At 36.8% G+C, this 12,768-nt stretch overlaps 2 protein-coding genes across 2 annotated transcripts; both read right to left on the reverse strand.

Annotated features, from left to right (window-relative positions):
- Positions 1 to 909: 909 nt before the first annotated feature.
- On the reverse strand, positions 910 to 2,870 carry LOC120356471. The gene is made up of 2 exons (XM_039445398.1): positions 2,518 to 2,870; positions 910 to 986 (listed from the first exon to the last, which is right to left on the reverse strand). Exons 1-2 carry the CDS (start codon positions 2,821 to 2,823, stop codon positions 942 to 944), a joined length of 351 nt encoding a protein of 116 aa, XP_039301332.1. The 5' UTR covers positions 2,824 to 2,870; the 3' UTR covers positions 910 to 941.
- A 2,097-nt stretch (positions 2,871 to 4,967) lies between these two features.
- On the reverse strand, positions 4,968 to 12,747 carry LOC120348961 (ras GTPase-activating protein nGAP-like). The gene is made up of 4 exons (XM_039445400.1): positions 12,630 to 12,747; positions 10,497 to 10,756; positions 7,125 to 7,518; positions 4,968 to 5,218 (listed from the first exon to the last, which is right to left on the reverse strand). The coding sequence occupies exons 1-4, from the start codon at positions 12,696 to 12,698 to the stop codon at positions 4,976 to 4,978; spliced, it is 966 nt and encodes a 321-aa protein (XP_039301334.1). The 5' UTR covers positions 12,699 to 12,747; the 3' UTR covers positions 4,968 to 4,975.
- Positions 12,748 to 12,768: the final 21 nt, after the last annotated feature.

Below are 12,768 nucleotides of genomic sequence, written 5' to 3' on the forward strand. Positions count from 1 at the left end.
ATCTACTGTAATGATTGATTATCCATAGTCGATATTATCATATCGATAAGTCAATGTCTAGTATCGATAGTCCTCAATGATCGACGCAGTCGAAGTAATGTCTGTCAGTCAGTCGGTCTGTTCTTGTCAAGTGTGTCATATTTGAGTTCAATAAATATATAACGTATAATTATCAAGTAGTCTTTTTTACTATATATTCATGCCCGTCACAACATCTACAAATTGTATTCAATACAAAATCATGAATTCATTAATTATGGATAGACAGACAGACAGACAAAAGATATCTATTTTTTAAAAAACTCACTTTACAAAGTAATAATCTTATGTACTCATTTTCAATATAAACAACAACAAAGAATAAAAACAACCTCATGATACACTAAGCCAATAAATCTTTAGAAAATTGTCTGCATGGGCAAAAGCCTGTGCGCAAACCAGAGTTGCATATTATAAGTATAAGATTATGGAAAAATGCCAATGAAGAAGACTCTTTCCATTTCTTAAAAAAATTACATGTTTACTAACTTCACAATATTGGAAAACTATTTATTGCATTGTCTATTCAGAATATGTATATATTTTGACATCAATAGTGAGATTATTCACTACTTGAACTAAAAATTTGATTGCAGGCAGTGAGCACTTTTATATATAAAATTATTATCATTAGTTTTTTGATATTAAGTTACCGATGAAAAGTGGGGAGAATGAATCAATAATAGAAAATTAATAACTAATAGTATAGTGTGTACACATACATTCAATTCTTATGAAGGATATTAATTCCCACTTCATTTTAATAATATGATGTGTATTTACCTAGCAATGATATTCTTCATATTGTCATGGCTTTCGTCGACTTGTAGGGGCTCATGATGCGGCAGTGGGGGGGAGGGGAACTGCATCCTCCTCCATTCTCCGCAGCTCCAGTTTCAGTTTCAACAGTTCAACGCTTTTTTGCAGGCGCTCATCTCACGTTCATACTGAAAAACAAAAAAATGATCAAATAATGTTCAAAAATGTCCATGATCTTCACAATAATAGGCTATTATTATTTGAAATATGTGTTAGAGCATGCAGCATAATATACGAGAGAGAGATGGTCGAAATATGTGTTATCAGAATGAATACGTTAGGTGTAACGAGTTGGAGAGAATTGGTGTAAATTGAAAAACGAAGTTTAATAAATTTGATTTAATATTTAAATTAATTGATAATCATGGCAGTTGTGTTGTGTTTGATGTTGTGGTTCTTTTCCATAATGAAAACACCAATTTAAATTGTCAACCACTTTTTTATTACAATAGTAGCCTATAATATAACTAGTATTTAATTATCTATATATATAAAGCGAAATGGCACTCACTCACTGATTGACTGACTGACTGACACACTCACCACTCACATAACTACAAATCTACCGGACCAAAACGTTCAAATTTGGTAGTATGTTCAGTTGACCCTCTAGAGGCGCACTAAGAATCTTTTGGCAATATTTTAACTCTAAGGGTTGTTTTAAGGGTTTAAAGTTTCGTCTTTTAGCATGTATATTCTTCTTCTCCCAATCTCTTAATGATATTGAAATTCCATATCATATGTTACTATAGAACTATAATCTAGATAGAGTACCTCTTCGAACAGTTGTTAACTGGTAACTAAATTATAGGTTAACATTTAACTAAATTAATAATGTCAGGTTGCATTAAGTTGAGTTGACTTTGTTAGGTTGGCACCAAGTTGAAGATTTAAATGCATTTATCGCGGAAAAATTGATTGGCACTGCTACTTCAATCTGGGAATATTATATTACTAGCAGTCAGGCTCGCTTCGCTTGCCATATCCGTTTAGCCAGACGTTTAGTCTGGACCCCCGACTGGATTGTCCTAACATATGATAAAATGCCCAAATAAAATGCAGGCGAGCGAAGCGGGCCTGCTGATCTCATTCCTGGACGATCCAGTCAGGGGTCCTGCTAGACGGATATGGCGAGCGAAGCGAGCCTGCGGCTAGTTATAATATAAACAGAACCTGGATTAGTGGCTTCACCAGCCACATCTTCAGCTGGTGAAGCCCAAAACCAGTTCTGTTTATATTATACTATTTTAATCTAATAATAAGAGTGGTTGACATTTTCAATTTGTGTTTGCATGATAATCATGGGTTCGATTCAACTCATTATATTATCATTTATTTGTGAAATATTTTACTTAATTTGTGAAAGTAGTAAGTGGTCTACGGAAAACCCAATTCATACTGAAGTGACGAGGCGGTGACGTGACACAGACGTGGCGGTGGCGTGGCGCTGACGTTTATAAATTTCACAGAAACCTATTATATTTCATTGCAACAGAAGTGGCGTGTCGTAACGCCACTCCAGTTTGCATAGGACCATATGTTTAAATAGGAGTGGCGTGGAAGTGGCAAAAATTTAGTGCCACTCCAGCGCCACTAAAGTCACTTCAGTGTGAATTGAGCCTAACAGTCATTGACTTATGACATGATCAAATAGCTTACCTGATCAGTAACACTACGATGCGTCCTAATCTTGGACACCCGACTCAGACACTCATCATCGGTCGAATCATCACTCAAATCCCTTGTCGATTCCAGCGACATACGCCGTGACGCTTGCAGTCCAGCGGCCAGCCTTGATGACGTCACATAGTTCCCGTTTCCGCCGCCAGGAGTGCCGCGTCGTGATGACGTCACCAGCTTCGAGTTACCCCCTCCACCACCGTTCGGCTGGCACTGCGGATTGGTGCGCGGTGCTCGGCTGACTCCGCCTCCCGTTCCCATCGCTCGAGATTCCGCTCCTACCATTCGAGGCTCCGTTCCCAGGGTGGGCGTGGCCAGCGAAGGGGCGGGGCTTCCTCAGAGGGGAGGAGCATGAGTGTGGCGGGTGCGCGTGCGAGCGGTGCGACCGTTGTGGTGGTTGGCTGTAGACTGGGTTGGTGAAGGCTAGGGTGGGGCTGTTGTCGGTCCTAGAAAAGACAACAATTATTTAAATTTGGATAACGAAAACTGATTTATTTAATGAACTGACTTAACGAAAATTGAATAATTGTGTAACAGCTGTGACTAGTATCTTCAGAAATTATATTTATTCATCAAAATTTTTTTTTTTCAATTATTAATCAAATCAATTTATTCCACAGACAAACACTTTACAATTTGTATCGGCCACGTCAATACTACAAACTAGAGGGTGACACACAATAACGGGAACTTTTAAAAACGCTATAAAACATTAGTGGAAAGGGCAAAAATGATTTTATTCAAACGAATGTGAAGTTCAAGACTTACCATTTGAGAATTATTAATAACATCTATCACTTTTTGACAATAACTTCTTCAAGATGGCTTCCTCCTGCACGAATACACTCTTGAAATCTGTGTTGAGTTTCCAGAACGATTGCTGCAACATTTCAGCTGGGACATTGTTTATTTCATTTTGAATTGTCTGTTATGATTCAACCACAGTTATTGGTCCAGTTGTGAAAACGTTTGATTTCAAATAGCTCCACAAACAGAAATCGCAGGTGGACAGATCATGGGACCAGAAAACGCAGATGTTGCAGCGATTAATGAGGAATCGTCAACACAGATTTCAAGAGTGTATTCGTTCAGGAGGAGCTATCTTGAAGAAGAATTGTCAAAAAGTGATAGATTTTATTAATAATTCTCAAAGGGTAAGTCTTGAACTTTACATTAGTTTGAATAAAATCATTTTTCCCTTCCCACTAATATTTTATGGCGTTTTAAAAGTTCCCGTTATTCTGTGTCACTCTGTATATTGGAGATCATACATCATTTATAAGCAATTACCTAAAATCTAGGTAGATCCATGTTGACATTGAAATAGCATCTACACTATAAAACAGTTCTTTATAAAATATTATTAATTCTTTGTTTAAATTCCCTGAGCGTCAAACCTTGAATATTTGGTGGTAAATGGTTATAAAACTTCATTGAAAATACCTTAAAACTCATATATAGCTGAATTTGTTAGAGCAGTACTCATTCCTCAGATTCGATTTATTCCTAGTGTCATAGATAATGAATGTTGTCATGATTAAGAGTAAATTAATGTAGATTTGACTTTACAAAAAGCATACAATACAAGGTAAGCTCATGACTCCTAATCTAATTAAGAACGTTTACAGCAGTGAGTTGAAGGAGGAAAATTAAATAATAATATCCATGATTGAGATGGAATATTTTGTTAATTAATTATACTTCTACATTGTTAAAAAACGATCTGGCAACAGAGCAAACCGAGAAAGTGATACAGTAGCGCAGTCTGCTTTGTTGAATGATAGACAAGGATAGCAATACCATAGCTAATCAAACACTGTCATTATAACGTGGACCTCACTATAGCAAAGTTGCGGAGCAAGAGGAGGACAGCACTACTGCTTTGTTAAATGATAGACAAGGATAGCAATACCATAGCTAATCAAACATGCCATTATAACGTGGACCTCACTATAGCAAAGTTGCGGAGCAAGAGGAGGACAGCACTATCTGCTTTGTTAAATGATAGACAAGGATAGCAATACCATAGCTAATCAAACACTGTCATTATAACGTGGACCTCACTATAGCAAAGTTGCGGAGCAAGAGGAGGACAGCACTATCTGCGTTGTTAAATGATAGACAAGGATAGCAATACCATAGCTAATCAAACACTGCCATTATAACGTGGACCTCACTATAGCAAAGTTGCGGAGCAAGAGGAGGACAGCACTATCTGCTTTGTTAAATGATAGACAAGGATAGCAATACCATAGCTAATCAAACACTGCCATTATAACGTGGACTCACTATAGCAAAGTTGCGGAGCAAGAGGAGGACAGCACTATCTGCTTTGTTAAATGATAGACAAGGATAGCAACACAAATTTAATCAAATACTGCCATTATACGTGGACCTCACTCTGGTAACAGTTCAACACTTACCTTGAGAGTTATTATTAGTCAATCGACAGGACTACTGCTCTGACTGTAGGCAGCAAAGCTCTGGTACCGGACGAGGCCACATTGGACAGGGTGGATATGGATACCTGACTGCCCTTGTGGCCCCCCGCTCCTGGCACCCCTGGGCCCCCTGCACCCACGCCTCCCTCCACCCCGTGAAGGTCACAGCAGCCGTCAAGGTCAGAGAGGTCATCGGCCCCGAAGTGATTCGGGTGGTGGTGACCGTTCAACTGGCCTCTCTGGAAAACAGGAAATTTGAATTGAGTTTTCAAGAATGTAATTCATTGATATGCTTGAGAAAACCAAACTACTATGCTCTCAAATTACAGGTAAATATGAACACTATCCTATTATATTAAACGAGCAATTTCCGTATATCTATATATATATATAAGCGAAATGGCACTCACTCCTGACTGACTGACTGACTCACTCACTCACTCACATCGCAGAACTAAAAATCTACCGGACCAAAAACGTTCAAATTTGGTAGGTATGTTCAGTTGGCCCTTTAGAGGCACACTAAGAAATCTTTGGCGATATTTTAACTCTAAGGGTGGTTTTTAAGGATTTAAAGTTCTTTTAGCATGTATATTCTTCTTATTCCAATATCTTAAAATTATAATTGAAATGTCCATACCATATGTTATATAGAACTATAATCTAGGAGAGTACCTCTTCGAAACCGTTGTTCTGGTAACTAAATTAAAATTTTTGTGAGGTTGGCATTAAGTTGAGTTGACTTTGTTAGTTTGCATCAAGTTGAAGATTGAAATGCATTTATCCAGGACCTCCTAAATACCAATTTATCCAATTAGCAAAAATTAGCGTTTTCTCAGCTTTTCTGCGTTTCCTCACCTTTTCAATAATTGATGGAAATATATTTAAAAAAATTCAGTACACAGCTTAGCTGAGGTGGAAGAATTTTGTTCGCCAAAGATACGCGATATAGTAACAGGTGTTTTTCGAGATCAAATTGACATAATACGTTCAAATTCGGTACAGAGTTCCGCTGAGGTCTACATGCATGCGAGCGAAGCGAGCCGCTTATCTCATTCTTGGACCATCCGTCGGGGGTCCAGAATTCGGTACAGAGGTTCCGCTGAGGTCTATGCAAGCAAGCGAAGCGAGCCCGCTGATCTCATTTTTGGACGATCCAGTCGGGGGTTCAGGGGGCGGAGCCCCCTGGCTAGACGGATATGGCGAGCGAAGCAAGCCTGACGGCTAGTATGTTTATATTTTATCTGGTTATTTATGTTCAACGGATCTCGAAAACGGCTCTAAGGATTTTCACGAAATTTGGAACATAGTAGGTTTGGACATAAAAATTCGTTTGCACTAGGTCTCATCCCTGGGAAACTCGCTGAAGGACATGAAAAGGTAACAATTATTCACCTTAGAAAACGGATGATAATTTCGTCGTCTGTCGAAACAGAAGATGCGTGTGTATGAGAGAGACAGAATTATTTCTAGTTATGTAATCAATCAGCGAGAAATTTTAATCGACTTTATCAAAATATCTGATTGTTGACGTGTCACGATAATTATTCTAACTAGAGTATATCATAATTTTCAAAGTTATTACTTATTTGATAATTTTAAGTGTTTAGTGAGTGTTATTTTGTTATTCAATTTGGTTTGTAAATAATCTGAATTAGAACGTTTTTGTTTTCAAATGTTTGAACAGAACATTGAACCTGAATTCAAGTGTATGGACATAACCTACTTCCTGGACTAGTTATAGTGTATAAATCAAAATTCGGGAAAAACAGTTTTGGGCTGTGCCTGTTAGTCCTTCCCCAATCATTTTGAAGAATTGTGTTCGGTTTATCAAATCAATAAATAAATAACGAGCGAAACTCGGTGCCCCGTTATTGATATGAATCAATATCAAAGTGTCCAATAATATAGTCGATAAATCCTGTCCTGTCTTTATCTGAAGTCAATTTTTAGAACTTAATCGAGAGAATGGATTAAATCTTGAAAATTGTCTAGCTTTTATTGTAAACATAACCAATGATGAAGTTCCTAATCAGGAGAGTTTTAGAACAAGAATCAATACATATTATAGGAAGCTATTTTAGATAAAAATACCTTCAAGTTTCAACAAGATAAAATTGAAAAAATCTCAAACTAAAAACTTACAGCCATATTATGCCTAGCCGGACTATTGAACGAAGTCAACCCCTCGTCCACCCCATTATGATGATGATGATGGTGATGATGATGCTGCTGAGTTCCGTTGCTTCCCGCAAGATACGCGTTGCTTCCAGCAAGATACGCGTTGCCTCCCGCTAGATACGCGTTGCCTCCCGCAAGATACGCGTTGCGTGGCAGTGTAGAGGCGCGAGTAACGACCGGTGACCGTCCCCCGCCGTTCAGCAGTTGCAATGGCGGTTGTTGCATGTTGTTGGTGTTGTTGCTGTTGTTGTTGACAACGTTGATGTTGCTCGATGTTGAGTTGTTGATGTTCTGTTGTTGGTAGATAACGGTTCCGGTTCCCGTGTTGCCGTTTACGCAGACGGTTGGGTCGTTGAATCTAGAAAATAATCAAAAATTTAATTTAATCAATACAGAGAAAATTGATTATCCATTTTCCAATAGACTTTTATCACTACATCCTAGCCCTATCCATGATTTTTGTATTAGTCATCAAAATTAACAGTTCCTTGTATTTTAGTTTGCAGTAGCTCATTTACTTTTTGTAAAGTTGTTTTTGTACTGTATTTGGTTTTTAGCAAATAATTAAATTCATTCAGTCATATTATTCTCATATCAATAGATATTTGATAATATCTCACTGGCTAAGTTCAACTTGAACTTATACCATAGAGAAACAATAGCATATTAAGTAGATATCCATGGTATAGGGCGTTTATGTCGCAACTTTTACTGTTATCCCAGCCATTACTGTTGATATTGTCGATTTGTACTGTTTTGTTGGGTCAGAGTGTTGAACGGCACAATATGAGAGACTACCAGTGTCACACAGCTTCACGGGAAAGAATTACATGAACTATCGGCTTGAGATACAGTAAAAGTTGCGACATAAACGCCCTATACCATGGATATCTACTTATGCTATTGTTTCTCTATGATTATACCTACACAATTCAATAAAACTCGAACCTCTGTTCGATGAAGTGAAAAACATGATCTACTAACTTCTTTTGGATCAACTATCCAGATTTGGGAAAGGAACAGTTTTGGCATATGCTTTCAATTTCCTAATCATTCCTATGAGTTTTCTATTATTGAATAAATAAATACGTTACCGTAATAAATTAATCATGTATGGAAGTTGAATATCTCCCCTGAATATATTCCTATGATTGATTGATTGATTGAGTACTTTTTTTATGTAGATTACAATAATACTGTCTTATACACTTAAATACAATAGCTTACAATACAGCAAATTATAGATAGATTTACATGATATAGACTAAGAAAATAATTATTGAATGTATATGATATGAAAAAGCAATTTGTAATATAATAACTATAGTAATATTATATTATTGTATTATATTGTTAATTAGTATTATTAGTATAATAATTATATTGTTATGCATCTACATAAATTGCGGAGCTTTGGACATATCAATGTCCATTCTTCGGAAAGAATATTAAAATATCCTCCCCACTAACTCTCTACCAAATATGCAGAGATCAAGCAAAGTGAGCAATTACTCAATTTTGTTCCATTCAACTGAATACATTTCTCAGCAACGATTAAATCCTATATCTAACCAAGCAATTCTGTTTTTATGTTTAGTTGTTTAGATGCTTGGATGTTTAGATGTTTATAGTTTGTATTTCACCGGATCTCGAAACTGTTTCTAACGATTTTCACGAATTCAGAACGTAGTAGGTTTAATAATATGAAGATTCGATTGCACTAGGTCTCATCCCTGGGAAAACTCGTTGAAGGACATTAAAAGGATAATTATTATTCATCCTTGGAAAACAGCTGATAATATTATTTCGTCGTCTCTTGGTGAGTGAGCGAGTTCATGTGTGTGGACTGTGTCAAAATTATGACTCCCTGTTGAACTTTGTAATCATTTAATCAGGTACTTAGTGCCGGTTGCAAAAAAGCCAGGTTATTTCAATCCTGATTAATTCCAGTAGATCCATCTTTTTGAAATGGTATTCTCTGATTTCGTTCACGTGAAGTTAATCAGGATTAAAGTTTAACCGGCTTTTGTACAACTGGCCTTTGTGAGGGAAATTTTTGCATTCCTCTGGGAATTATCTCAATTTACTGTGATTAGATAGACATTTCTGTATGAATGTTATTATAATTTCTTCTTTCGTAATACATTTTTTATGTTTTTGTACTCCTGAGCGAAGCTCGGTCCCCGATATTTTTAATAAAAGTAAGCAAATGAATTACTTTTCTTTTTTTTTAATCACCAACAATAAAAATTAATATTCAAAAGAAGTGAGCAAATATTATTATTATTAAATTTTTTCTTCTCACTAACAGTATAATATTCAAAAGAAGTAAGCAAATACAGTAGCCTACCTATTTAATTTCGTTCTTGTTATTCTCCTGTATATTTGTCTCCCCATTTATGAGCACAAACCTATTTAGACCAGGTTTCACCATCAACTGACAGTACTTATCCAAATCGCATTAAAACTCAGACCAGGATTCTCTCAACCTGACACTACCTTCTCTTATATCTCCACTAGCCGTCAGGCTCGCTTCGCTCGCCATATCCGTCTAGCCAGGGGCTCCGCCCCCTGGACCCCTGACTGGATCGTCCAAGAATGAGATCAGCAGGCTCGCTTCGCTCGCCTGCATTTTTCATTTGAGCATTTTTATCATATGTTAGGACAATCCAGTCGGGGTCCAGACTAAACGTCGGCTAAACGGATATGGCGAGAGAAGCGAGCCTGACGGCTAGTAATATAATATTCCCAGGATTGAAGTAGCAGTGCCCAATCAATTTTTCCGCGATAAATGCATTTAAATCTTCAAATTGGTGCCAACCTAACAAAGTCAACTCAACTTAATGCCAACCTGACAAATTATTAATTTAGTTGCCAGTAACAACTGTTTCGAAGAGATACTCTATCTAGATTATAGTTCTATAGTAACATATGATATATGATTGGAAATTTCAATTATAATTAAGAGATTGGGAGAAGAATAAACATGCTAAAAGACGAACTTTAAACCCTTAAAACCACCCTTAGAGTTAAATATTGTCAAAAGATTTCTTAGTGCGCCTCTAAGGCCAACTAACATACCTACCAATTTGAACGTTTTTGGTCCGGTAGTTTTTTAGTTTGCGAGTGAGTGAGTGAGTGAGTGAGTGAGTGATGAGTCATCAGTCAGTCAGTGAGTGAGTGCCATTTCGCTTTATATATATATATAGATTATTTCTGAACACAAACATAATATTAAAAAAGGTTTCAGATTCAACTGACAGCACCCATACAAATAGCATCTAAACTCCGACCAGGAATCACTACAAACTGTCACTACACTGCTAACACACTCACCTGAATATATTGCGTTGCAACGACTGACAGGCCTGCCCGTTGATAAGGGCCGAAGTGACAGGGTCGGCTAGCGCACCTTGCACTCTCTCCAGAATGCAGTGCAGCTGACTCACTTCGCTCGCCCGCTCAGCTGTCACCTTGGCCACGCACTCTGACAGCAACGCGTGCAGAATGGACAGCTGTTTGCCAAGGTCAATGTAGCGGTCAAGGTCATTGCTGGAGCTTGGGCACTGCGAGGAGGTTTCTTTGGATACGCCGCTCTGTGGAAATTGGGGAAAAAATATTATTTTTCCGTGTCAAAAGTCAAAACGAATGTCCCACAAACTACAGTATTATCACAAATTCAAGATATGAAATTTCCCACAAATTTAAAATTTTGTGAAGTGTACAACTACAAGACTCAACCTATTTTGGACTATGTGTAAGCTTATCTAAATTTGGGAGAGGAATAGCACAAGGTTACCTCATTTTTTTCCCTCCCTATCATTTTGATTATGAACTTTTGTAGCATGATTTATTTATTTATCATTTACAATCAACTTAAGGACAAAGAACAGACCAGTGCAAAACTTCTTTTCATCCCAATTTCATAAAATAAATTGTCCAAATAAAGGTTATGTGCGACTTTTTAATTCTTCACTAATTTCCACATTGAAACAAAATACAAACACTTGAAACAATTAATTTTGAATTTAGAAAGATTAAGATCCGAATAAAGAATAGAGAATAAAGTTTGCAATATTTAACTCAAGACTTTGGCCCAGTTGCACAAAAGCCTGTGAAATTTTAATCGCTTTTAAATGTTACGAGAACCAATCAGAAAAGGCTTGTTTGAAGAGAAGACTTCTCTGATGTGTTCTCTTGGCATTTAATCACGATTTAAATTTAACAGGGTTCTGTGCAAACGAGTCCTTGTTTATTAAGTCTATACAGTTATATTATAATGAAATAAAATGTTTATTTCCCAAAAAACTAAAACTACAACATCAATTACACAAAATATTCGATAAATTACAATTACATACAATAGTTAGTTACAAAGATTATAATCTCACTAACCATTGGCTAAATAGTATTTTGGAGGCACCAATAAGTTTTTAAATAGTCAAATCCTATGTAAAATCTGATTTGGAGTCCGATGTAACCGGTCTCAAGTTCATATCTTCAATGGTTGTTGAAATATTGCAAAAAATGTGCACAACTCAGTTCATTTCATGGGATGTCCCAGAAACTATATTGTAGTCAACTACTATTCCTACAGAGTGAGGTCCACGTTATAATGGCAGGTTTGATTAGCAATGGTAATGCTATCCTTGTCTATCATTCATCATGCGGATAGCACTATCTCTTTCTTGCTTTGCTCGTTGCCGGATCGTCTTAACAATGTAGAATTGATAAAATATTAACCAAGGAAATTCATTATTTAATTATTGAAAAATATTATTTGTTGCTTAATAAAATATAATGATTATTTTATACGAGAATGAACAGTTAATATTACATCAATGAACCTGTATCAGCTACCGTCTATAGGTACGTCAATGCCAAAGGCATTGGCAGGACAGAGGATCGGAAACTTATTTCTCCTATCTTTCTCCACTGCCATTATGACGTGGACCTCACTATACCAAAATTACTTCAACTACAATTTCACCTCTTTGTGCTTAATAGGTATTTTAAATGTTAATAGAAGACATTTAAGGTACCTACATAATATCATAGAGAACAATGCATAAGTAGATATCCCATGGTATAGGGCATCTATGTCGCAATTTTACTGTTATCTCAAGGCGACGTCCGCACGTCTTGACAGTCCACGTAGTTATTTCTTGTGAAGCTTTATGACGCTGATAGTCTCTCATATTGTGCCGTTCATAACCTCACCCGGTCAAAACATAAAAATCGACAATCCGACTTGAGTAATCGGCTTGAGATAACAGTAAAAGTTGCGACATAAACGCCCTATACCATGGGATATCTACTCACGCTATTGTTCCTCTATGATATATTGCAACGTTTTAATAAATTGTTGAATTTTGTGAAGGAAATAAATTTGAATTAATCTCCAGTCTCTCAAAAAACATCCCATATGAACATATAGGAATTAGGTACTTTCTATTCAAATCAACTCACCGAAATCATGTGCAAGAAGTTCTTCATGGCAGGTGCCTCTCGTTCAAGGAAGTCATTCATGAACTCCATGAAGTTCTCTTTGCCCTGGAAGCGAGTGAAGTTTGCCAGCGTCTCAGAGTTTTCGCACGCAGAGTCAGGT

The sequence above is a fragment of the Nilaparvata lugens genome, unplaced genomic scaffold (assembly GCF_014356525.2).
Source record: "Nilaparvata lugens isolate BPH unplaced genomic scaffold, ASM1435652v1 scaffold6831, whole genome shotgun sequence".
Classification (NCBI taxonomy): domain Eukaryota; kingdom Metazoa; phylum Arthropoda; class Insecta; order Hemiptera; family Delphacidae; genus Nilaparvata; species Nilaparvata lugens.